Raw genomic sequence first — 27,528 nt, 5'->3', positions numbered from 1 at the left:
CATCGTTTAGAAGTTTCCTCATGACTCTAGAAACTTACTGTACATTTGGGAATTGATTTTTTTCTTTTGTCCTGCAGAAGAATAGCCCAGTAAGGTATACTGGACTCCTCAGTGTTAAACGTATTACCAGACTTTTGGATTTCACAGGCCAGGAAATATTTCAGAAATATCCTGGGTCCCAACACAGGAATGACGAGCCTTCTGTTTTTTGAACTAAAGACATTTAAGAGAAAAAACAAAACAAAGTAACCCCCCAAACCCACTAGATGCCACTAATGTTCTATTTCTTGATCTGGGTGTGGTAAATAGGTACGTTCACTTCATGATCATTCAACTGAGCTGTACCCTTACATGCAAACGCGTGCGTGTATGCTCTTCTTCAATAAAGGATTATTAAAATGAAAAAAACCTGATTGATTGCCACAACTTTTCACAGAGGAAAAACCCATTTTAAAAAGAGTAAGGACTTAGACTCAAACATAGCAACTGAATTTTTATGTGCCAGGAACTATTCCAAGTGGTTTAGAGAAATAAACTCATTTAAATTTCAAAGCAACCCAATGTGATAGGCACTATTAGTATACCCATCACATCGATGGGACAACTGAAGGAGTCAAGAGAACTTCAAAACCCCACCATCACATCTGCCCACCTACCAGCATCTGCACCCAGACACTCTGCCCTCCCGACTCAGCATACCGGGGGTACACTCAGCCCCTCCCTCTCCTCGACTCAAGGCCAGTGCGCCAGCAACTCACCACCCCTCACCCCTGCCCATCTTCCCTTTTCCGCTGGATCATACGAACAAGCTATTACCTCTCCCACCTGGCAAAACCAAAAACCCTCCATCCCTGCCTTCCCCTCCAGCTACCGCCCCATTTCTCTTTTCCTCTTCACGGCAAACTTCCTTGAAAGAGCTGGTTATACTACCCTTCGTTTCTGGTTCCTCTCCTCCCACTCAAGCCGAGCTTTCTCTCCCACTCACTGAAAAGGAGCTGATGCCATGTCGCTAAACTCAGTGGCCGTTTTCAGTCTCAGTCTTAACACCTTGACCCTTATTCCTGGAAACACCTTGATTCTAGGACATCACAGATTTTTCTTCCCACCTCACTGGTCATTTCTGCCTCATACTGGTCTTCTTTTCTCCGATCCTTGAACAGTGTTCCAGGAACCCCAGGGCTCTGCCCCTGGACCTTTCCACTTCTCAGTCTATACTAACTCTCTTGATGATCTCAACCAACCTCAAGCCTTGAAATGACACCTATATGATCATGACTTGCAGATTACACGTATAGGCCAGGTCTCTCCTCCTAACCTCCGAACTCTTATGCGAGTGCTAAACCAACATCTCTTGATGCTGGAACAGACTGTATTTTCCAAAAAATAGCTGCGCCAGTATCTCCCATCCCACATGAGCTTTGGCAGTGTCCTTGTCACTTCCCCATCCAATTCCTCTCCCCTGGGATCAGAGCAGGCTTTGTGACTCGTCAGCAACAGAATGTGCCATAAGTGACCCTGCACGATTCCGAGGCCAGATCAGAAAAGATCATGCAGCCTCCACCCGAGGTCACTCATTCTCCAACCGGTCCCACCAGAGACCCAGTCGCCAGAGCTGGAGAAGCCTAAGCCTCACGGAGAGGCCACGAGTTGCTGCCTCCATTGACCGGCCCCAGCTGAGCCCCGTTCATGACCTTCAGTTCAGGTGCCAGGTCGGATGATTTCAGCCCCCATCCCCACGGCACTGGAGTTTTCCCTGCTGAGGTCCAACATAATGGGTAGAGCTAAGCCATCCCTGCTGTGCCCTGTCCTAATTCCTGACCCACAGAATCCATGAGAGTAAAACGGGGGTTGTTTTATGCCACTGAAGTTTACAGTCCGCCGTCACAAAACACTAAAAAACCAGAACAAATGTGCACTAAACATCTCAAACTTCACAGGCCCCAGACCAAATTCCCAACTGTCTTTCCTCACTTCCCCGTCTTCCCCGTGCCAACCCCCTCCCTTCCTCCCTCCCTCCAAAAACCCCTTTGTTCCTACAACCACCTCTTTCAATTCAGTAGAATCCTCCATCCTGTCAGTAGTGGGCCAAAATCTTCACAGTCATTTTGATTCCTCGCTTCTTTCTTAATCCACGTCCTATAAATCACAAATCAGGACATGCTCTTGGCTCTACCTTTAAGATGTATTCAGAATCCAGTTGCTTCCCACTGCCTCTACGGCTATCGCCCCATCACCCCGCCCCAAATCCCCTCACTAGCAGCCCGAGTGACCCTTTTAAAGGCTGTGCCCGGTTATTCCTGCTCACAATCCTCCTGGAAGCTTCCCCTACAGGAGTAAAAGCCAAACAATGCAATGGCTTTCAATTGGAATGGTCTACAAGACACTCCACCTCCCTTCCCCATCACCCTTTCTGACCTCACTTCCTGCCGATTCTACTCTGGCCACGGTAGCCTGCTTGCCATGCCTCCAACACTCCCGGCACATTCCCCGGCCTGGAATTCTTTTCCCTCAGACATCTGCATGCCTGGCTCCTTCACTTCAAGTCTTTGTTCAGATACAACCTTCTCAGGGAGACCTACCACCCAGATCATCCCATCTGAAATTCTGCCATCACCACCAAACTCCCCACACCTAGAGTTGCAAGATGAAACACAGGATGGCTAATTAAATCTGAATTTCAGATAAACAAATGATCCTATGTCCCATGCAATACTCGAGACACACTCATGCTAAAAAAAAAATTATCCACTGTTTATCTGAAATTCAAATTCAGTTTTGTGTTGTCTATTTTAATTTGCTAAATCTGGCAACCCTATCCACGTCCTTTACCCTACTTTATTTTCTTTCCATAACCATTATTACCTCTTAACTACTATATACTCCTTTTTCCTGCTAGGACGAAAGCTCTCTAAGAGCAGAAATATTTGTCTGTTGTGGTCAGAGTTCTGTTGGTTCCTAGAACAATGCCTGACATATAACAGGCATTCAATAAATACAGGCAGACCTCACAGATGCCGCTTTTTCTACAGACTGAAGGTCTGCGGCATCCCTGCATCAAGGAAGGTCTAAAGGCACCGTTTTTCCAACAGCAACTGCTCACTCACTTCAGGGCTCTGTGTCACGTTTCGGTAATTCTCTTAGTATTTCAAACTTTTTCATTATTACTATATTTGTTACAGTGATCAGGAACCTCTGACGTTACTATTGCAAGAAGATTACAACTTGCTGAAGGCTCAGATGATGGCAATATTTTAAAATTAAGGTATATACCTTTTTTTTAGACATAATGCTATTGCACACCTAACAGACTGCAGTATAGTGTAAACATAACTTTCGTATGCACCGGGAAACCAAAAACTTCACGTGACTCACTTTATTGCAGTGGTCTGGAACGGAACCTACAATATCTGAGGTATGCCTATATTTAATGAATGAGTACCTAGTTTCAACAAATATTACCATTTTGCCATATTTTCCTTCTCTACCCTTCTATTCGGAATGATGTTTCTGGGGAGGTGGGGGGAGAGGAACCTTCACCTATATAGTAAATTAACCGAGTCTGAATCAAAGACTAGGTAGATGTCATTCCTTTCACATAAGTAGGTCCTCTCTCCTCAACTACACTGTATACCATGTACTATTTAGAAACGTTTGGGTGTAACTACACATTTTGTAAAGAACAAGTACTTAAAATACTTATCTGCATTTTTAGTGCCTAGAACAGATCCAAGTTAGGCATTTAACAGATATTTGGTAAGTTAACAAATAAATCTGCCACCATTTTATCCAAAGACCAAAAATTCCTCCAAAACACATATGAAACGTTTGGCCTTTTAAGTCCCAATCATAAAACAAACATCATCTTGTTAAATGAACTGGTAGCAAAAAAAAAGAAAAAAAAAAAAAAAGGACCATCTTCTCTCTGTAATTCTTTATTAAAAATACTGCTGTACACATAGAGACTGAAAACAGGATTAAAGATGAATAACCCATATTGGGATCATGACATTAGAACTTAACATACTGGTGCTTTTCAGGGAAGTTGTTGACATCCAAATCACAGAACCAAGGTCAAAAGCAAAATACAAAGGTACCCTCAAAATTATTTACAATGAAGTAAATACATTAACAGATTTTAAAATAGGTAACAAAAAATTGAAATGACCAACGTTACATGATTTCAAGGGTTGTCCTTTCTGTGCTTGTATCTGTCATGTAACAGGAAGGTGTGGAAGTTTATATCCTTAATTTGAGTACTTTCAGATATTAAAATCTTCCTATGAATTAAAAAGACTAACTTTTAGACAACCTGTTAAATGGAATTACACTATGGAAAAGAGGGCTCCCCCAAAAAACACCTAAGCAGAACTAAGAGTTCTATTGAAAACCATTCCCAATAAAAACTAAATGAAAAATAAATATAAAACAAAGCTTAAAAAAAAATACGTATTACCTGACACCAACTGTTTTCTGGCTGACAATATTTACTCATGAAAACATTATCAGCTGTCTACCTTTTTATTCAAACCAAGTCCTGAGGTTACTAGGGGCTGAAGCAAGCTAGCATTTATGATGCAAACACTCTTGGGTTTGTGATTTGAACCGGCCTCGCAGAGGGAAGTTTGCTGGTCTACACAGAATGAGAAAATCAAGCCCTATTTTTACCCCTGCCCTTCCTTAGCTTTTGCAAAACATTGGTCCACAAATTAAATTTTCAAAAAGTTCCCAGACCCCGAAACTAAAATAGATGATCCCCTTTCATTTTCAAAGAAAACAATATTGGAAAAAATCTCCAGCCCGCTTATAAATTAAGCATTTCATATTTCTTCTAGAATACAAGTAGTTCTTTTTTGTACAAAAGAATTACAATATGATTTGTCAAAAAACATATAAAAAGACAGCTGCTCTTTGTCAAATACATGAGCTAATAATGATAAAAGACTTTTGCATGTTAATGTCTCCAAGTTCCTGTTCCTTTTACATAAAAAAAGAACATTATGGTGGCAAATGTTAATTATCCTTTGAATATTGAGCACTATGTTCTTTTAAAATCCATCCTGATCAAATGCAATAACTGATTTTCTTTTTAACTCAACAACTGATGCTACCAAACGTGGCCTCAAACACACTTGTTAAAACATGTAAAAGCGCGTCTCTAGTCTTCAAAGATTTTGGGTGAAGAGGTGCTTTTTCTTGATGTAAATCTCAAGGCAGAGAAAATCATTTTAAAGCTTATAAAAAGTGGACAGAGAAATATTAAAAACTTCTCTGAAAACTACAAATATGTATAGTTATTAAAATTGAAGACTGTAACATCAGTTGCAAGTGCTTGGAAGTCTTTCCTGACCTTTTGAGTTTCCACATTTTCTTCATAGTTGCATGATGAGCACCCAGTGCTAGTAAAACATTCAGTGCTGGGAAAGGAGATAGAGTCTTCATTACGGTTTTTTATGAAAGAAAATTCCTATGTATTTGGCAGTCTTCAGTATCAAAGTATAGGTATTTCATTAACTAGAAATTCCATGAATACCCAAGTTTGGCGACAACTGCACGTCCAAATGTTAAGAAAGTTAAGAGGAGGAAAATTCCAGACTTTTGAGACTGACTTATTCAGGAATATCCCACATAGTTATTATCAAAAGCACTATTACTTTGGGCTAAGCAGTGACTGCAAAGGCACAGCAGATTGTTTTCCCTCCAGATTCAGGCTGTAAAACTTCAGAAAGCTCTTGATGCCAGACCACCGCTGTGTTTAGTTCGTCTTCTGAACAGTGTCTCTGTATCTGTATCCAGTGTAAAGTACCATAATAAAGCTGTGGTTCAAAGAACAGAACTTTATACAAAAAAGCAAACTGGAAAAAACCTAAAGCAATATACTCCTGAACTTCAGGCCTTTAACACAATTTCTTAATTTTTTTCTATTAAAAAAATGGCATAAATGTAAATGTATCTGATTAGCAGGGAAACGCCTTTTTAAAAAAAAGGCTCTGGTTGAATTTGGAGCAAAGAGCTCTGTGTGCTCCTTCAGTTACTGTTTATCTAACTCTCATTCAGAAAGGATTTAAATCAACTAAAAGGGGAATTCATACCCAACAAGTCACTGAAATTTTTGTGTGTTCTTAGAAACAAAACAAAACAAAAAACACACCAAAAAAATCTCAATCTGAACTAACAGTGGGTGGCATACAGAGCTTGCATACCATACTCTTACAAGAATTATGCACTACACTGTACTTCCATGAAGTCATTTACCTGGTCCCTTATGTTATTCAGGGCAACCCATCCCCAAAAGAGCAAATTCTGCACCCCTCAGTGACAAAAATGCTGCCCAGCATTGTTTCCCAAAAACCTCCTTGCAAATAGTTTCCCTTAGTAAGTGTACAATGTGGCAAAAGTTCAAAGATCAGAAAAAAAGTCTTTAAAAAATTAAAATTAGTGCATATACAAGTGGAGAAAACAAAAGCTGGAACATCATTCCCCCAACGGTGCTCCTTAATCTAAAATAAACTCTTCACAGGTGTGGCCCACCGGCAGCCACAGCTCAAGGGTAAGTGAAACATTCTTCCTTTCAAGTAACAGCGCACCTGACCCAAGTGCAAGCAGCTCTGCTCATCTTCTGCTTGTTTCCCAAACGTGAAATGAGATGATGAGAACAGTTCAGCTGTAGTGCAATTTGCTATTGGTTAAGCTCCTCGGCCATATCCCGCCTGTTTTTTCTTAAGCAAATACTACAACTGACCATTTGCAGCTGCAATCAGTTCTTGAAAAGTATTTTCAAAGCATCGCTTTAAGTCACTGTAAGTTACCACAAGTACACTCTTCTCATCTCTGGAAATGAGGCTTATTTTTTCTGGCACACCAGCATCTAACTGAAACAGACAGAAACACAACATATGAAGTTCAAGCCTATTTTAGGACAACATTTGCAACAGTGATATACGAAATATTTTTTTAAATGTTGTCACATTCCCCTCTAGATATTCATAAATATTTTACAACACTAATCACTATGCACACACTTTTCAACTCACATGCGTTTTTTTAAAAACATTGTCCTAGGGACTTCCCTGGTGGCACAGTGGATGAGAATCCGCCTGCCAGTGCAGGGGACACGGGTTCGAGCCCTGGTCCGGGAAGATCCCACGTGCCGCGGAGCAACTAAGCCCATGCACCACAACTACTGAGCCTGCAAGCCTAGAGCCCATGAGCCACAACTACTGAAGCCCGCGCGCCTAGAGCCCGTGCTCCGCAACAAGAGAAGCCACCGCAGTGAGAAGCCCCAGCTCGACACAGAACATTGCCCTAGGGACTTCCCTGGTGGTCCAGTGGTTAAGACTCTGCACTCCCACTGCAGGGGGCGTGGGTTCGACCCCTGGGTGGGGTACTAAGATCCCACATGCAGCACGGCGTGGCCAAAAAATAAATAAAAAACATGCGAAAGTCATTTAAAAAAAATTAAAGAAACATTGCCCTATGTTGCTGCCTATCTTATTTTAAAACTTTATTATTATTATTATTTTTATTGGAGTATAGTTGCTTTACAATGTTGTGTTAGTTTCTGCTGTACAACGAAATGAATCAGCTTTATGTATACATATATCCCCATATCCCCTCCCTCTTGGACCTCCCTCCCAACCTCCCACCCTCCCACCCCCAATCCCACCCCTCTAGGTCGTCTCTGAGCGCCGAGCTGAGCTCCCTGTGCTATACAGCAGGCTCTCATTCGCTATCTGTTTTATGCCTGGTACTGTGTATATGTCAATCCTAATCTCCCAATTCATCTATCTGTCATGTTTAACATTTGTGTATATTATATTCCATCCAGTTGATACTCCATAATTCAATTATTCCCCCAATATCTTCCAATTCCTTGGTATCGTGAACTACAGTGCAATGAACATATTTGGCTACTTAATTTTTTTCTTCTATAGAATTACTTCCCTAGGAGAAACACTTAGAAGTATAAATACTGAATCAACAAGTATGGGTAATTTTATAGCTTAATACATACAGCCAAATTGCTTCCCAAAGGACATCGAACACCACGGATTTATGAGTTGTACCAATTTACCAGTAACTCCATATCAAATGAGTGTCTTGCTATTTTAATTTACATTTTTTATTAATGTTACCAAATGTTTTCATACATTTACTTTTGTTATTTCCACCTGTGTGAATGCCGGTATATAATCTTTATCAAATCCTTATCTATCAGGATTTGGCAATAATATTTTAATGAGGTCTTTATAAAACATAAGTATGAATCCTAAGTCCATCTAATAACTTCTCGTTAGGATTTTCACTTTACTTTTGTTAGTTTTCAGTGTACATATTTCCTTCTTTTTTCAATAACTCATTAAAATACGTTTAAAACTAATTCTGAAGGCACAACCTTTCAAATCATTTTACCATCTAATTTTTGTCATCATTGCCACCAAAATAATCTACGTAAAAATTTAATTTTTATATCATCAACGTGGCCATCCATCCCTTTTAATTTATTACACGCTTTCCAAACTTAAAAAATTGTCATATATTCAGATTTGGGATAAATTCTATTTACTCCTATTTTATGAAATGAAACAGAATTTTCTTAAAATTTTCAGTTATCCTAATATTCATTAAATAATCTTCATTTAAGATGTCTGTCCATGGCTTATTTCCACAGGATCCACCTGTCAGTGTTTATTCTAGTTCTACATATTTTTAATTACCGGTGCTTTGCTACTATGGATACTGTTTTCTAAAATCTGGTAGAATTATTCTCCACTCGTTGCTCTTATGAAAAATGTTTTCCCCTTAAGGGGAAAAGGGCAAATGAATATACAAATTGTACCAGGTTAGCTCAATGATAACATACAGTCTTGTTCTGTCTTAATGTAGGTTACTGACAATACTCTCTAAAGAGTTTTAAGGAAATTCAAACACGGCAAAGTAGTGCTTAAAAATAAAACACCGCCGTGTTTTACCTGAAGGGTTAGCACACTGTACGCCAACAGCTCTAAATCATGTGCCACCGTAGGTATTTTCTCCTCTAGTCCTTGTAATTTAGGGACAGTTTAGACCAGGGGTCTGCAAATGTTTTCTATAAAGGGCCGGATAGTAAGTGTTTTAAATTTCAGGGCCATATATCAACACAAGCCTCTGTCTCATATTCTTCTTAGTTGTTTTTGTTTTTACAGTCCTTTAAAAATGTAAAAACTATTCTCAGCTTGTAGGCTGTACAAAAACAGGCAAAAGGATTTGGCCCATAGGCCAGTTTGCCAACCCCTGATTTAGAGATAAACCTATACACAAAGGCTAGGATATACTTCTGGAGACCCATTCTCTCTGTAATTCCAAGTAATTCATAAGGAAAATGCACTCCTCCCTTCCTCCATAAATCACATGTCTCCTGGCCCTTTCAAAAACACAAAGCTCACCTCTCAAAATTATGATACATCTCTACCTACTTACTTCTAATCACTTCTAATTCCCCATTTATCACAGCTGGGTCTAGTGATATATGCCCAGTACTGCGTTTTCACTATTATTAACACTTGATTAACACCCACAGCTAAGAGCACATGAACTAAGGACGTGCAGGACTCACAATGACTGAGAAGAAAGGAATTCAACTTTTAAAAAATATTTAAACACAAAATACTGCTTTGTTTGTTATAACAAACTACACTTGGTAAATAAAAGAGAGTGGGGCGGGGGTGTGGGAGGCAGTCCTTTTGTGACATTTTATCACAACAGAAAGATCCACAATGAAGAATTCTGGAATTATTCATGTAGGCGTTAAAAAAAATCCTCCAATTCTATAGATTGTTATTAAGTAGGTACACCTAATAATTATTAATAAAATGTCTTGTATACTATAGCAGACTACATCTTAATTTCTTAAGTCTCTTAGCATTTGTAGAGGATGCAGCTCTATAAATTGTACATAACAGCACTGTGATCTTAAAAGTCCAGATACAAATTACCTTGTTAAGACAAGAAATGATATGACTGAGGTCAATCCAAGGAGCGCCCGCTTCTGTCACCTGATGAAAAAGATGATCCCTAAAGAGTTTCAACAAATAACGGTCTCCAGTCTCCGACCAGGTAGGATCCTTCTGAAACCTGGGGGAAGGTAATATTTTACCTCAATAACTCATGCTGTATACCACAGGGCTATATGTTTATACTTCAGACTCAAAACTAGTTTAATTTTATTGTTTTCTACAATAAATCAGAAAGTAGGGTTTGTGTGTAGATTTTTTTTTTTTAATCAACTTTTATGTCCAGATTGCCCATAGATTTTTTAAAACTAATCTCACTGAACATGAAAGTATATGAATAACACTTCCCACTTCTCAAGGCAATCACCCCCCTTACACACTCCTATTTTATAATCACTTCCTTGTTTAGGTCCCTACCATTAGATAAAATGGGGAAGAAAGCAAATGTCTTCAGACATCTTTAGAAACAGGTTGAAAGAGACTATCCTTTTCCTCCTCCACCCTTAGGTCATAGGGTAGAGACAGATGGTCAGATAGGTGTTCCGCTTTACTGGGAGCATAAAACAGGGAAATGTTTACGAAGCAAAAAGGGGGTAGATTCTGGTTTCCTACCATCATGTGATGATGTGAAAGTGAGCTGCTAAGAACTGGAAAACTGACCAGATGATCACTGTTAAGTTTTCAGTGACCCGTGGAACTTACAGGCTAGTGGGGAAAACAGACATTCAAATAGTAATTGCTTATTTAGAGAATGCTATTAAGAAGAAGGGATATGGTACAGAACAGAAACATGAATTCACCAGGGAAAGCAAGGAAGGCTTTCTAGGGAAGGAAGAGTGCCCCTTAGTCAGAGGTATCGGGATTTGCAAAGGACAGAGCAAGGAGCACTTACACTTAAGAAAGGTCAGTGTAGCTGGATGGGGTTGGGGGAGAAAAGAGAAGAGAAGAGAGAGAGCAGAACTGGAGGGGTGCAGAGTAAGGACAAGGAGGGGTAAGAGAAAAGACAGGCAAGGACAGCACTAGAGGCGAGGAGGACACTGAAAGGAAAAAAAGCACATCTGAAGCAAGGGAGAGGTCAGACCATGCAGCCTTAGATCACATTTAAAAATTAGAGCTGCATTCTGAGAACAAGGAGGGGGAAGCCCACCACAGTCACGTATCTGGGTTCATACTACAAACGGAAGGTGGAAGATTCTTTTCTGGAGAAGCTGACCTACCCAAGGGAAATACTGACATTTGGAAGTCTACCAACAACAAACAAAAACCATACGTAACAACATCACGCTGCTTTATCACACATTCTATTATATAATCTCTGCCTCCACAAGGAGCTTCCCACTAGCTTTTAAGGACGTCATTTTTAATATGAATGAACAGCCAATGATCAGAAATCCTTTGCAGAATGAAACAAAACAAAGCAAACTGTTGCTTCCTATGAGATATTGCAGGGAACAGAATAAAAGTTAAATAAATTAAAAAAAAAAAAAACCCCACTCACGAAAAATCTATAATTGACAGTCTCAGAGAAAAGGAATTAAATGCTATAAGACAGAAACATTTAGAAAGCAGAAAGTTGTTGAAAATTTAAAATATGATAGCAGAAATTCAAGAATTCAAAGGATTAGGAAAAAACCCTTTAATTTTAGACAAAATTAAGTTGAGATTATTGCCTAGAAAGTAAAACAAAAAGATACAATATAGAAAATAGAAGAGAATATTAGAAAATCAACTGCAAAGGCCTAACAGCTAAGCAATGGGAGTTCCAGAAAGAGAGAAGAAAAGTTTTCAAAGAAACAATAAGATAACTTCCGAGAACTAAAAGACATAAATTCCCAAGATTAAAATGCCCACCTGTTGATTCACCAGAATGAATCAAAAACCCACACACACCCCAGCACATCGTTGTGAATTTCTGCACATCAGTGATTTAAAAAAAATTCCTAAAAGCATGGGGAGTGGAGAAGGATTTGGAAAGAAAATGGCTTTGAGTCTGTCTGGGAGTTAAAAGACAATGGAGCGACGCTTCAAATTCTGAAAGAAAACTATCATTACTATTACTTAACTATGTACTAGAGGTACTAGCTAACACAATCACTCAAGAGAAATCAGAAGTATAGAAATTAGAAAGGAGGAAAGATACTATCATTATGTGAAGACACAACTATATGCCTGGGAAACCCAGAAGAATTTACTGAAAAACTATCCAAACACTAATGTACCAAGGTTCAAAATTTATAGAAATCAATCATTTTCACATACAATGATAACAAGGAGTCTAAGAAGAGAGAATGGGGGGAAATTCCCATTTATAATAGCAACAAGAAAAAATACCTAAGAACAAACTTAGTGTGCTATAACTGTATGAAGAACAATGTAAACACTGAAGAACACTAAAGCAGACATCAGCAATACAACGACATGTCATTATCTTGGTTAAGATAACTCCACATCTAAAAACACAAATGCTCCTTAAGTTTACTAATAAACTTAACAAAAATACCATCAGGTTTTTAAATTTTTTTTTTTTAACTAAACAAGCTGATTCTAGAATTTATACAGAAAATTTAAGTTTTAGGAAAACAACAAAAAACAATAAAATGGAGATAAGAAAGAGCTAACACTACTAGATTTTAAAATGTCAATCATCATGATAGTGTGAAAGAGGTGCTGCCTTAATAAACCGGTGGAAAAAGCTAGACTAGTCCGTAAACAGCTTCTGGACCACTGGGTAGTTGTCTGGGGGTGGGGAGGTGGGGTGGGGGGAGTTGGATTTGTACCTTACATCCTATAGAAATTCCGAATACATAAAAAACTTGAACAGGAAAAAATTGAAACCTTAAGTATTCAAGAAGGAACTACAAGATTATCCCTTCACAATCTTAGAGCAGAAATGCCTTCTAACTTTCTTACTATGACTCAAAATCCAAAAGTACAAAAGAAGTTTGATCAATTAGACTACCATAAAAATGTCTACATGTGAAAAAATTAAGCAGAGTCAAAAGAAAAATGACAAACTTCAAAGAAAATGATCACAAAGGGTAAATCTCTCTGGCTCCTGTGCATCAAGAAGACAGATAGACAATCCAACTGAAAATAAAAATGGGCAAAGGATCTGGAGAGACAGAAAAGGAAATATAAATGAATCAAAAAGATAGGCAACATGCTCATTATGAGTAAATACCAAAAACACCTGCCCTGAGATTCAATTTCTCATCTATCAGGTTGTCAAAAATCGAAATTTTGAAAGAAGTGTTGCTGGTGAAAGACTCTCATGCACTGTGCCTGGTAAACCCGTCTAAGAGCCATCATTACAGTCACAAATTACAACGGGTGCTGACCTAACGATCACAGTCGAACCCGTATTCGTGCACACGCTAAATTAAGTATGCGTAAGTCAGTCCCTGCAGAATTGCTTATACTAGCAAAAGGCTGAAAACAACTCAAATGCCCATCAATAAGGAACTGGAGAAATAAATTACAGTGTATCTACAGGACGGACTATTACATGGCCATAAATTATGAGGAAGCATAGCACAGTGGTTAAGAGCATGGACTCTGGAACCACCATTCTGTCTGCATTCGAATCCCGACTCATATGTGACCTTAAACAAGGTTTTTAACCTCTCTATGCCTCAACTTCTCTGTTAAAAGGGAATACTAACAGTACCCAGCACCACAGACAGGGCTGTTATGAGGATTCAGTTAGGTCTTATTTGTTAACTATTGAGAATAGTGTTGAGCATACACTAAACACATCTAAAGAGAAAGATTTCCAAAATATATTGTTATGAGAAAAAAGCAACAAACAGAACACTGAACATGGTTTACAATTTGTAGATAGTTAGAAGTGGGGGGAGAGGGGTGATAAGAATATACAGTTGTAACTCGCGAAATATGTGCAGGAGACTAATAAAAGACTGGTGGGAGGAACTGGGGAGACTGGGGGTGTCAGGTATGAAAGAGATTTTTTATTTTTCACTGCAAACCCTTTTCTACTTTTTAAGAAATTGGTTCATATAAAATCTATTCAAAAGATTTAATTAATAAAAAGAATTTTCTGAGGACAATCTGGAATTATATGCCCAATCATACTATCAATAAAGTATGAAAGTAGAATAAAGATATTTTCAGACTTTCAAAGACTCAAAAAACTCACCTTTCTCAGGAAGCTACTGAAGGCTGTGCTTCATTAAATCAAAAGAATAAACCAAGGAAAAAAGCAAGAAACAGGGCAAGCAACACAAAGGGAGAGACAATGAGAACAGTGCAGGGAAGCTCAGGTTCTAAGGTGAGAGTGTGAGCGGGCTTAAAGCGCAAGGAGCCCAGAGAGGAACAAAGGGCAGAGGCCCCAGGTGCAATTTCTCTAAGGGGGGAGGAAAAAAAGGGAACTGATAGGTTACCTATTTTTGACCATATGGAAAGGTATTTTAGAACTCTGGCAGAGAGTCTGGAATGAACTGGTGGTAAATATTTTTTCACTTGTTTAGTTTTCTATATAAGACAATAATTAACATCAGGAAAACAAAAATCTAAAAACAAAATACAAAAGAAAGGAAATACAGTCATGATTTACTATGCGAGGCAGCTATGAACGATATTTATTTTACCTTGTTTTAACAATGCCAACACTGAATAAAGATTTATCTCAAAATTCATGGGTTAAGCGGTACAATGTGTGTGTACTTAGTTAAGGGAAGGGGGTATGAGAGCGAGGGCCTCATCTTCCACAGAACAAAGTCATTAGCTGAGTTACAAACTGAAGAAAAATTTAAACACTGAAGGAAAAATCAAGGAACAGCACTCTAAGCATATACTTTTTTAAATAAAAGAGATAAATGCCAGAAGGAAGCAGCTGAAAGTCTTCTCTAAACGGTTCAACATATAGTCATGTTCTCTTCATTTAGAAAAATCATCAGGGAAAATGCTAATTGAATCTTTTAACTTTGAAGAAAGCTAAGTGAACTTAAATTTTGTGGTCAAAACATTCTCCCAAGCAATGATATTTATCTGTCACCTATCTCTATTAACAGAGGTAACAATCCTGAAATGCAACTTATACTACAGTCACAACAGCTGCACTACTGTTCTACCTGTCTTTGACAGGTATAATGCACAAACATCAAACTGGCTTCTTTCTTGAACATACGGTTAACTTACAAACAAGGCAGAACTAAACAACAAATAATGTTAAGATGGTGATGCCTTTCCAATGTCACTGATACGACAGCTATAAATAATGCACTTTAGCAGAAGAACAGCTAGAAACATCTGAAGTATCTAATCTGACCAAGGTAACCTGAACTGAACAGGCTTCAGAAAGGAGACAGGGAAGAGGCAGTACTGACAGGCAGAAAATGCACCCTCGTACGCAAACCACAACAGAGATTTCTAACACAGTGTATTTTCTGTTCGCATGTGTGTGTGTGAAATCCCTAAGGACAACCACAACGTATGCTGTGGTTAAAAAACCACACCCTAATGGCTAACAATAGGCTTAAGGTCACTTTACATGAGAATTTTTCTTTTTCCAAACAAAACCAGTAAGAATAAGGTATACTCATTCTTGTTACGCAAAATAGTGCCCTTGATGGAAAACACATTGTAAAATACTGTAAATCCTTACTCCGGCCTCTCATTGATTGTTCCCAATTTTGCTAGAAGCCTAAACAGTCTTCCATTTTGAACCTCCTATAAGACATTTTAAAAAGAGAGAGAATATTAATGTTCCAGCTAACTGAATATAAAAGCAAAAGTTTACAAAACTGGTATCCTGTACCAATATTACCTTTAAACAATAAATCTTAATATCCCCACCTTCTGGTTATACTTTTGAATACAACATGTCCATTTCACTCAATAGTAATACTCAAGAAGATTATGCAGCTGTCCATTTTTTTCTTTCTTTTTTAAAAATTTTATTGGATTATAATTGATTTACAATGTTGTGATAGTTTCAGGTGCACAGCAAAGTGATTCAGTTATACATACACATATATTCATTCTTTTTCAGATTCTTTTCTCATATAGGTTATCACAGAATATGGAATAGAGTTCCCTGTGCTCTACAGTAGGTCCCTGTTGCTTATCTATCTTATATATATATATAGTAGTGTGTGTATGGTAATCACAAGCTTGTGATTTATTCCTTGCCCCCTACAGCCGTCCATTTTTAAGAATTATTAAAGTAATTCACATTAAAAAAAAAAAAAAAATCAAGATTGTGTCTCATGACTGTAGCAAAGCCACAAACAAAAAAGAACAAAACAAATGCCCAGAGGACCCAAGAAATCAAAATACGGAACACTAAGTTTGGACAAAAATATCTGCAAACAATCTTAGCCAGCTGTGTACTATATTCAGCACAGTAATTACTCTGTTTTACATCTATTGATACACACAGATGCAGGTTGTGTACACACTCCTTTAACTACACACTTTACCTTTGCAAGGTCTTCCTCTATGACATCATTTCTCATTTGAGCAGCATCCAATTGAGTATAAAATCGAGCACCAATCATGGGCATGATGTCATTTACACTTCGCATCCTGTTTTGGTCAGTCAACAAATATCTAACCAAAATAGAGAAGGATCACTTGAATGCCCACCACGCAATTCACAAAACAACACAACCCCCAAGCACACGGGCACTGCTGCCGCCAGCATGTTAGTGTGCGCAACTTCGGAAAAAATTTTTTCATGCAAGTCGAGTTCATTTTTAAAGCTTAGTAATTATATTTCTTTTCTCTGGAAAACTTTAAGAGCCAATGGAAAAAACTGTAAAAATGTCTCTTTCTCTAAATGTTTTACTATTACGAAAATGAGAAAGGAAAGCTGGGTAGAGTTAGACTTACCATATTTCCATTCTCAAACCCTTCTTTACAACAGTGGGAGATGAAAAGATTGTTACAAACTTTTTTGGAGGGGTGAAATGGGGGTGATTGTAGGTGGGGAAATTTTTCCATTGCTCTTCAAAAATAGTTTTTGAAACTAAAACTAGGTCTTCCATTTTGATAAGTCAAACAAGCCTCAGCTTTTTAGGAAGCTGTCTCCTGCTCTGTGACCTCATTTACCACCTGTCATGGTATATTTATTTCTGAGAAATCTTCATGCACTAACACACATCAGAAAAGACCAAATCAATTTCTTCTATCATTATAACTAAGGCAGAAAAAGATGACACGTTTCAAAAGGCCACCTGTCAGAATACAATGATTATCAATCATCTATTATTATTTATTCTGATAGGTAAGCCATGTCCTAACCACTCTCATCAAAGCAGCCTCCTCATCTTTCACTCTCTGCTTATAATTCGACCTTATTTTCTCCATAGGACTTATCACTATCTGCAAACCTCTTACTTGTTTATATGTTTATTAAGTTTTCCCCGTTATAATGGGTGGAAGCTCCAGAAGACGGCGAATTTTGTTCATCTTATTCAGAAGTGTCTTCAGCATCTGACATATAGTAGGCATTCTTTTGTTGAATAAAGGAACAGTTATAAACTCATGTGGATAATCTATGCCTTAGCTATTCATCTGTAATTACTGACATATTTGTATCTAACTACTCACACTTAAAGTTACTTATAAGCTATGTGACTTTTGGCAAGTTACTTTACATCTTCAAGCCTCAGTTTTGACATCTCTAAAATGGAGCTAATAATGGTACCTAATTTATAGGGTTATTGGGAGAATTAGGTGAATTAATTCATATCAATCAGTTCAAAAGCGCATGATACATAGTTCACTACTCTGTATATTTTAGTTATTGGTTAGTATGAAAGTATGACCTTTTTGTTTATTCATTTTTTATTAAGGAACATTTCATAACATTTGTAGAAGGAAAGAGAATTATATGATGAATCCTCATGTACCCATTACCCAGTTTCAATAATTATTAACTTACGGCCAATTTATTGTATTTATATCCTTCGCGCTCACTTTTTTAAAAAAGGAAAATTATAACTTGAGATTATTTAAGACATCCTAGGTGTTGTAAGCTACAGCTAGAAATCACTGCTGTGCTAATATATGAAACAAATATTTTTATTTAAAAGAGAAATCAACTTATTTGATTATTAAAAGGAACCAGGTAACCACTGGCTTCCAGTGCTCTGTCACCAGCAGGACACTTATGCCAGTGTAACACAGCACAGGCGGGCAGCCCCATCCTCCATCCCTCAATTCCATACCACAGGGCTAGTCCAGAAAGAAACTGGATCGTCCAGGGTTTACACAGAAAGATGAGAAGGAACAGCTGGAAGCTAAAAGAGACTGAAAAGGATCAATAAGCTCGAATTGCTTCTAGAACATCATAGAAAAAAATTTCAAAAGAGACTTCCTAGCATCTGTTCTCTTGAATAACTTATAACAAGGGTTATGGTTGTCCATCCCCTGGAACCCCCAATCTTAGACACATCTTAGACTGTTGTGACTGCAGTCCACAGTGGGCTTCTCTTAAGCCAAAATCATTTCGGACCTATGCTCAAGGATTCCCTGAGCATATGAAGTACGAAGACACAGGAGGAGAAAGAAGCACAGGGACCCTTACACATGTGCTTTCTGGAACAGGTGTTTGGGCCACACAGCACATGACCGGGCTGCAGGTGAGGTTATTTATGACAGCTTTTACAAAGATACTGATCTCTCTGGAGAGCAGCACTGTCTAACAGGACTTTCTGAGATGATGCAAATGTTCTACGTCCACGCTGTCCAGTATATTAGCCAGAAGCTACACGCGGCTTCTGAGCTCTTGAAATGTGGCTGGTGCAACTGAGGAACTGAATTTTAAATTTCATTTAATTTTAATTCATTTAAACTTAAAAGGTCGTATGTAGCTCACAGATACCAATGCAGCTTTAGAGGGTCTAGCCTTTCGCCAAATGTTTAAAACATCAATAACTAATTTAAACACACTGGTTTATGAATTTACTCCAAGAAATACATACTTATTAGCAATAAAAACAAAGAAATTAAAAGTTGTTTAATTATGTTTTGCCTGGTTTTAAATAGTGGAAACTAAAATAAACAGAATCACTGTTAAAAGGCCCTCATGAAAAATCTGTCTTATCTCATACGATCATTATATTAAAACTTACAAAATCAGATTCTTCAGGTCAGAGGAGTAGTTGATTGTCACCAGTTCCATGGCTTTCTGTAAATTCTCTCGCTGAATTCCTGCCAAAGAGTTGCAAGCCAAAGCCAACACAACTTTTCCTAATGATATCAGATCTGCTTGCTGACATGAAAGAATAAATATAACTTTTAATTTTTCTTTTATAGGTACAAACTTAATATACTGACACTACTGCCTGCATGGAAAAAGCATCTTTACAAAGAAGCTGAAGAACTCAGCACAAGGTTCCCAGGTATTGGTGCTTATCAGTCACCTGGGAGCTTATTAACAAGACCATTTCTGAGCCGCTCCACCCCAGATTCTCATTCAGGAGGTATGGGAACAGGCCCAACATTTTTAAAGCACCCAGGTAATTCTAATGAAGGTAGTTCTAGGGGGATACTTTAAGAAACATTACCTGAAGCAATTCACATGCCAACTACAGAACTGCTGCTTTAAATTTTTTTTCTAAATTTTTATATTTAAATAGAGCGGATATTCTTACTATTACAAGAAATCTGAGGTTGGTTACCATATAGTTAGTTGCTTTACAGTGATCATTACAATTCACAATAGGCACTTTTCTCATTTTCCATGATGCACAAGATATAGTGAGAGTTCATTTGAAGAAAAGTAATTCCCTTATTCCAAACACAGCAGCAGCATTACCTGATTTCAGAGTACGTTCCCTAGACACTGACAATGTTGCAAACCCCCGTGACATTCCATCTGCCATTGTTAATAGACCGTTTTTATACTATAAAAGATCTTTGAGCTCCGTAACCACCTGATTTCCTACCCTTTTTTTGTTTGTTTTTTTAAAGATTTCCCACTCTGAGGCTTTCCTTCAAAAAGAATTTTTAAAAGACAGCTGGCTGAATTGAGGTAAGCTCTCTACCACCTATTAAAACGCCGGGAAACAGAACGGTCACCCCAGGTGGCCCTGCTTGGCAGGTGAACTATTAATGATCACATGCCTAGGAGACAATGGAGTAGTTCAGAGTTCAATGCAATCATCTGAAGTCATTTTTACAGAAAACTTACATAAATCTTCACAATCTGAGATCTCATCTTAATTATTGGATACATGTTTATTTATGGAATATTGGTTTAGCATAGGAGTTTTCAAACCTAGTTTTACATTAAAATTCACCTGAGAAGCTCAAAAAACAAACAAAAAATCACCCAGTGGCTATCCATTCATCCTCTTCTGGTGTTATTAGTCTGGGGCAAGATCTACGTATTGGTATTTTTCAAACCTTCATAAGAGATTCAGATATGCAGCCAGGGTTGAGAACCACTTGTTTCGTGGAAGTTTATAAACGGTGTATTTGCAAAATCAGGTGAGTATTTCAAGGCAATCACTAATGAAACTTTAGGACTATATAGCTATCCTTAACAACATTCTACCCAAATAGTAAAGAATAAAAGGAAAACAAACTCCATTATTAAGATAACATTAAAAAGTTCAAATTTAAAAATTTATCCAAATCTAGCACGTATGAATCTGACACTCTGAGCCTAAGATCCTATAATCAGCGGAAAAACTGATTAGAGAAACAACTTTGAATCTATCAGGAAAAGAGATGCCAAGGATTCATGCCAGAGAAACTTTGAAACTTCATTAGTGGCAGAGTTAGGGGCCCAGGCTGGTGGGGGGCGGGGCGGGGGGAAGGTGACAAGGGGAGGGGCGCGAATACTGTGGCGTCGTTTCTGTTCTCCGGATGGCTCTGCCATGACTGAATTCAGGAAGGGTTCCTCACAGTCATTTTCAAGATCAAGGAAAACATTCACAGTTATATTAATGAAATCCTAAAAATGCTGATTGAGAGAAATCAGTACTCGTAAAAGCTAACTGTAAATTTCTACAAGTGTTTCAATCCAATGTCATCAGCAAAGTTAAGCTTGTTACTGTTTATGAAGTATTTCAGCAGCATGTAGCAACACACAGCTTCCCAACCCTTAAACAGTAAAATCTTCAGTTTAGCTCCACCCTGAATTGATGCTGTAACTAAACCTCCCACCTAGAACATTCCGTTATTCCCTATTACGAGATAGGAAAACCAAAGTGCAAGACAGCTGAAGGACTGTTATGGGTTTAAAAAATAAGGCCATCTGATTCTGAGTGTAAACGCCACCTTTCTGAAGCTGACTCAAGGTGGGAATACCCACTTTTAGAAATAGAGTATACATGTCACATAATCCAGACTAAATTAGAACTGATCTTTTTAAATAAAAGAGGTTAACGAAGTCCTGCTTAATTAAGAGAGTTTAACATCGTAAAAACTCAGTAACTCTCCTTTCCTTATTTCCCAGCTAAGTAATTTTCCATTGGTTATTTTGCTTCTTACCTCCATCTGGCTTTGCCCCCCATTTGTTGAATTCTGGAGGTTTTCCCCCCAACTCATTTTCAGTTTCTTCCTGATTCTTGACTTCTTGATTTTTCTCTGATTCTATCTATGGCTCTATTTATGTCCATTTTACTGAAAGTCAGTCTCTATTCACGTGTCTGAAACAGACTATGAAAAATAGACTACAAGAAACAATGCACTCCTTTCTCATGTAACCTCTTCTCTGTAAAATCACAATCCCCCGTTTGGGATACCTTTAATTCTCTCCTTTACCTTACTATAAGCTATATGGAAAATCTAGACATATATACCCACTCCAAAAAAAAAAAAAAAAAGGAAAGAAAAGAAAACCTGATACAACTTTTACCACTGAAAAATAAAGGGAGGGTGACAACTGGTTGAAAGTAGCCTAAGTTTATGAATGAAGGCAGTTCCTAACTTACCAATCAGTTGCCCCAAATCCTTACTCTAAAGTTATTTGTTTTGAAACTCTGGGATTATTTTTTCTTATGAAGAGTTGTTTTTCAAGGTAACTAACTACACAACCCATAATATAACTCCAATAACGGACATTTGCAAATAAAAAATGGAAAACAACACTGATGTGATGCTCACAGAAAAACAAAATCAAACTAGTCTTATCTTATACGAGTAATTAAAAAGAAAAAGGAACTATTCAGAATAGAAAAGAATGAAGAGATACCGTGAGACTGCACGTAAAAAACAAAACTGGAAACACGGGGTCTCCAAATACCTGCAATAGAGGTTGATGGCACTGGTTCTAAATAATGTCTGATTTCTCTTTAAAAGTTTAATATTATTTTCCTGGATATATAAAGATCACTAGTATTTTAACAGTCAATAACCAGTCACTTTCAGGAGCACAAAGATTATGAAGAAAAATTTTCAGAGCCAATTAGTTAGGCACTAAGTATAAGACAGAAGATAAGCAGGAAAACAGCTAAGAAACAACCAACCTAGATAAGAAAGAGGGAGCAAATTCCCTTCTGCAGAAGAAAGCTGCTAGGGCTGGGGGCTGGGGGCTGGGGTTGGGGGGTAGCCAGGTTCTTCCATGGAGAGCCCACTAGATGGCGCTACCAACCAGAACAGCTTGGCTGCTGCTGGGGGTAGGTGGGCACCAGCAGAGGGGAAGAAGCTGTGAAAAGGCTGCATACAATTGAATGTGATGAGTGGCTCTAAGTCTGGGGACTGCACTGTCCACGGTCCAGTAGCAAAGGAAGAGGTTTATGCAAGAATCAACTGTAATACTAAAAACTACCTGGACTCTACTTCTCCTTCTGGCCTTTCCTTTTGTTCTGAAATTTTGTCTCATAAAGTGAACTAAAATCTTTCAAAGATTTAAAGAAAAGAGAATGAAATGAGAAGGACAGTGGGAAGGTAAGGTATTCTCCTCCTTGTTTCTCCATGTAAACAAGAGATTCTGCCTTACATCAAACCTCTGTAAGTTAATAAATGTTCAGAAACAACAAAGATCTCTTACATGAAAGAAACTAACATTGTCTTAAAATGACAACAACTGCATACCCTCCAAAAAACATGAATACAAACTGAATGATACGAAATATTTACTTTAAATAGCTACACTACTTGCACAGGGTAATCAAAGCAAAAGCAACTACACTTAACGCTCCTTGCAGAGGTAGGTTCTTACTCTCCTACACATTGTGTAAATCAAGAAATAAAAACTAAATAGCTAAGAACAAAATGGGACCTAAGTCCACAATATTATGATGAAGTCAGACTATAACCAAATTCTAATAATGTACAAGAAGCGTACAAGAATGTACAAGAAGCGTACAAGGCTTTGGTTAAGCAAAAGAAAAAAATCATTTAGAAAACAGCAATACAAAAATTTTCCTTTGAAAATAAAAATTTTGGATTGATAGTGGGACAATTATTCTAAAAGTAAAAATAATAGGTGTGATTTTAACACACTAAAAAGTGAAAAAAAAGTAAAACGTCATTTAATATATTTCACTCAGCTGACTAATTAATGTTTTAATCTATGCTGAGGACAAATTTCCTTGTCAAATAAATGCATTTTCATTCAAACAGCTGGAGTCTCTGACACTGTCATTAATTCTGTATATTCCAACGTATAAGGGCTCTACACTAAACACAGCACAGTGATTAAGAAAATACACGTTCAAAGTTTGCATGGAGACCACCCCCAGCATAAACTGAAATCTAGACTTAAAACCCTGAAAAACTTTAAAATAAACAAAATTTATCTTAAAAAAAAAAAAATCAAGCCTTAAGTTATTAAGTATCCATGTTAATTCTTACTCACCTGGTATTGAGCCATTAATGCCAATGGATTATTATTCTGACTGTTATCAAATGTTAAAACATCAAAAACTCCAACACAATTTACTCGCAACCTTTAAAGACCAGAAAATTTAAAGAAAATAATTAAAATGAGATTTAAAAAAAACTACATACTACTGGAAATTGAACATTTCTTATGATATTAGGAGGGATCTCAGAATCCTATCCAGTCTTACCTCCTGGCCTACTCCCCTATAACCTCTATCAATCACCATTTTAGAGATGACATCACAGACATCAAGTGATAGGCCTATGGTTATAAAAGTCAGGAATGGATAAAGCCAGGACTATAACACATCTTTTGACTACCAGGCCAGTGGTCTTTTCACCAAACCGAGTTGGTTCTTTATTAGTTATTCATGAAAAGAGAACTAGTTAGCTTCTTAACATGTACTAGGCACATTCAAAGCATTTTATAGGTAGTAATTCATTTGATCCTCTCAATTATCTTATGAGGCAGGTACCTTACAAATATGGAAAATGGAGATACTACCTGTCTCACAGACTGTTGAACACATATATGTTAATTAAGTAACTAACAGAGCCAGGATATGAACCCAGGTAACCTGGTACTAGACCTTGAGCTCTTTATGCTATGCTACCCAAGACAACTCTCAAAATTTCAGCAACTCAAATAAAACTCGAGTGACGTCAAGGTCTGTGTTACTTAACCCTTTATCACTGGTTCTCAAAGCATGAAACCCAATCAGCAGCAACAGCATCCGTCACCCAGGAACTCGGTTAGAAATGCAAATTCTAAAGGCCCCGCCCCAGACTTCCTGAATGAGAACACTGGGGGTGGAGCCCAACAGCCTGTGCTAAGCCCTCCAGGATATTGGGACTCATGACAAAATTTGAGAACCACAGTTGTACACAGAAAAGTTGTACTGATATTGTTTGATATCCCCCCAACCTTAACCATACATACCTCCCAAACCCTCACAGGATCTTGGTTAATAACCAGGCATCTTATTAAGAATTCAACATTTTAAAAAAACTTACAAATGAACTCAAAGTCATGGCAGTTCTTCTGGATGGAATATATGAAAAGGTAGAATTAAAACAAATCATCATGCTATGTTTACTAAGCTGTCATAGGTTAGATGCTCAATAAAGAAGCCAAAACTCAAAATGCTAGTACCTTGTTTTGCCAGTTATCAGAATCTTTGTTGGGTCCATAACTCGACATGCCAAACCTGCTGTATGAATGGTACGCAATGCAGAACTCAGTTGGACAATATACGCCCAAATAAGAGATTCTGGCAATAATCCAGCATGCTGTCTGGGCAATGGTCCATCGTGTTGACCTATAAAAGCAAATAAAAAAATGGCATCTTCATTTAAATAATTAACTAAAAGACTAAAACATGCAAACTGAGAAGAATTTAAGAAACAAACCCAAATTTTCTTATTTATGATATTATACCTTTATACTGTTAGCAGCAGCAGAGCTCTCACTGAGCTTCTCTTTTCTGTAACCATTATAATTATTGCACAAAGATTATTTAATGTAAGAATTTATATACTTAATTGTGAGCCAAATAAATGAGTTCAGATTAAAAACAGGAACTGCAGAGATTGTTTTTCTTAAAGTGTGGCTAGCCCTTGCCTACATCACCGTTCAGGTGTGCGGGAGCTGCACCGTTCTGGTGTGTGTGGCCTGAGGGGAACAAGTCTCCGCCATCATTTACGTTGAGTGTTTTCTTACTCTCCTTGTACTGCTCAGCCTCCCCTGTTACCGCCAAGTCAGTCAGACGAAATGACACCCAATTCACAAAAAACATAACCGGAAAACACTGAATGTCACTTATGTGTAATGAAGAAACACAAAAATAACCTGGTCTACCATGAAAAGTAATCCTTTTGCTTCTATCAACTCTTGTGAAGTGCTTCTTGATACTACTTTCTGGGTCACTGTTAAGCAGCAGAAAAGAAGCCGTATAAATTTAATCTAGATTTTGTAATTATTTCAGGGAATATGACTTTATAAATCCAAGTGTTCACATGGTTGTAAACAAACCTTTTCTGAATCAGTTATAAAAGCAACACACTTAAATGGTTGACTGTGGAGATAATAAATAGCAGATAAGGAAGAGCAAATACAAAATTCAAAAACTGCTATGCCTCAATTTAGACAGAACTAAAGATAATACCATCTGGAAAACAGTGATAGATGACTCAAAAAGTAGCTCTAGTGATAAACGTCAAGAAAACATCAAAGACAACCACGAAGAGTTTAAATAAAACTATTTAATACGTGTGGTAATAAGGAAAAGAAATATTTATAGCAAATACTTATAGCTACATATTTATAGCAAATATTTGGTGCATACTGTGTGCCAGATTCTGTCTAGTTACTTTACCCACGTTATGTCATTTTAAACCTCTTATCACAATCCCTATATGGTATGCTATTATTATTGCCACTTTCTTACTAGTACATTTATTACAATATGCGATTTTTTAGTTTGTTTTAAATTAACAAATTAAATAGTATAAGAAAGCATTATACTTCCATTTATGTCTCTATAAGTTTATACAAACACTGGCTCTTTATTCCTTCTTTTTTCAATATTCATATTGGGAAAACAGAGGATTGCCTTGTATTATATAAATTGCTGTAAATTAAAGTATATATGGTACATTTAGGGAAGTTACTACCATTCAAACAATACTTTTAAATACTAGAAAAAGAACTGATTCCTAGCAAAATGTAAACATAATATATCAAATAGTCAGACAACACCAAAAACAGAATTAAGATTAAAAAAAAAAAAAACTGGAAAGGAGTGCTATAAATCAGTGGTTCTCAACATGGGTCCGTGTTGCCCCCTCAGGGACATTTGGAGGTACCTAGAGATATTTTTGGTGTCACAACTGGAGGAGGGGCTGCTCCTGGCATCTAGTGGGTAGATGGCGGGGATGCAGCTGAACACCCAGCGATGCCCAGAACGGCCCTGCACAAATAATTATCCAGCCCCAAATGTCAGCCGTGCTGAGGCTGAGAAACCCAGCTGTAAATTAAAGCCAACAGTCACTTCACAGGTGTTATTACTAAAATAAACTTGAACAACTACAGCTATATTCATCTGTAGGAAAAGTTACACCACATCCCCTTCAACAAAATTATGTATGTGCTACAGATGACATGGCAAAAGGAAACAAATGACCACACTATGTGGCCAGATTTTTAATGTGAAACAGCCATGTAACCACAGCTTTCTTCTTTCAACTGTCAGAAAGCACAGTTACAAGTAAACAGAATACATTTTTTATCCATAATGCCAGTTCTTAAAGGAGTCATGATCCAAAAGATACTGGAATGTGGACTCAAGTCTTCTCCCTCCTTACTTCCTCTCAGGATATATTCAGGAAAATCTTTAACAAATTAAAAACCACTGCAAAGAATGGAATGTTTCTTTCCTGCCCCCATACAAGAAAATGATACATACATTTTCCTTCCCCCAAAACAGAAACTAATTAATAGACATCGCAAAATGGATTTATTTTTACTCTGAAACAACTTACCCTTTAATAATCATTTGTTAGGATGTAATTAAAATATTTTGGTTCTTTGCAACATTTGAACTAAAAAACAATTCTTTAAGTAAATATTAGAAAGGGGCAAAAAAAGAAAATATTCCCCATTTAAGTAAAAGTTACCTGAAAATTTATTTTGAAGACTAGTTCCTTAAGGAACACGGAATCCCACCTTCAAGCAAAA

General features: G+C 37.5%; 1 protein-coding gene across 13 annotated transcripts in view; it reads right to left on the bottom strand.

Moving 5' to 3' along the window:
- Positions 1-3,916: 3,916 nt before the first annotated feature.
- PAN3 (poly(A) specific ribonuclease subunit PAN3) overlaps positions 3,917-27,528 on the bottom strand; it is a 118,660-nt gene continuing 95,048 nt past the window's right edge. For 9 of the 13 annotated variants that reach the window (XM_068526307.1, XM_068526308.1, XM_068526309.1 and 6 more), the window contains 7 exons: positions 24,946-25,111; positions 23,767-23,857; positions 19,088-19,227; positions 16,430-16,559; positions 15,613-15,677; positions 9,972-10,110; positions 3,917-6,869 (listed from right to left, as the gene is read on the bottom strand). In XM_068526307.1, coding sequence (XP_068382408.1) covers positions 6,729-6,869; positions 9,972-10,110; positions 15,613-15,677; positions 16,430-16,559; positions 19,088-19,227; positions 23,767-23,857; positions 24,946-25,111 — 872 coding nt within the window. In that variant the 3' untranslated portion in view covers positions 3,917-6,728. The other 4 variants (XR_011070929.1, XM_068526317.1, XM_068526313.1 and 1 more) reach the window with 4 other exon arrangements.

Source organism: Eschrichtius robustus, chromosome 18, assembly GCF_028021215.1.
Source record: "Eschrichtius robustus isolate mEscRob2 chromosome 18, mEscRob2.pri, whole genome shotgun sequence".
NCBI classification, from domain to species: domain Eukaryota; kingdom Metazoa; phylum Chordata; class Mammalia; order Artiodactyla; family Eschrichtiidae; genus Eschrichtius; species Eschrichtius robustus.
Note: the sequence above shows the minus strand (reverse complement) of the source record. Positions and strands in the feature narration are given on the sequence as shown.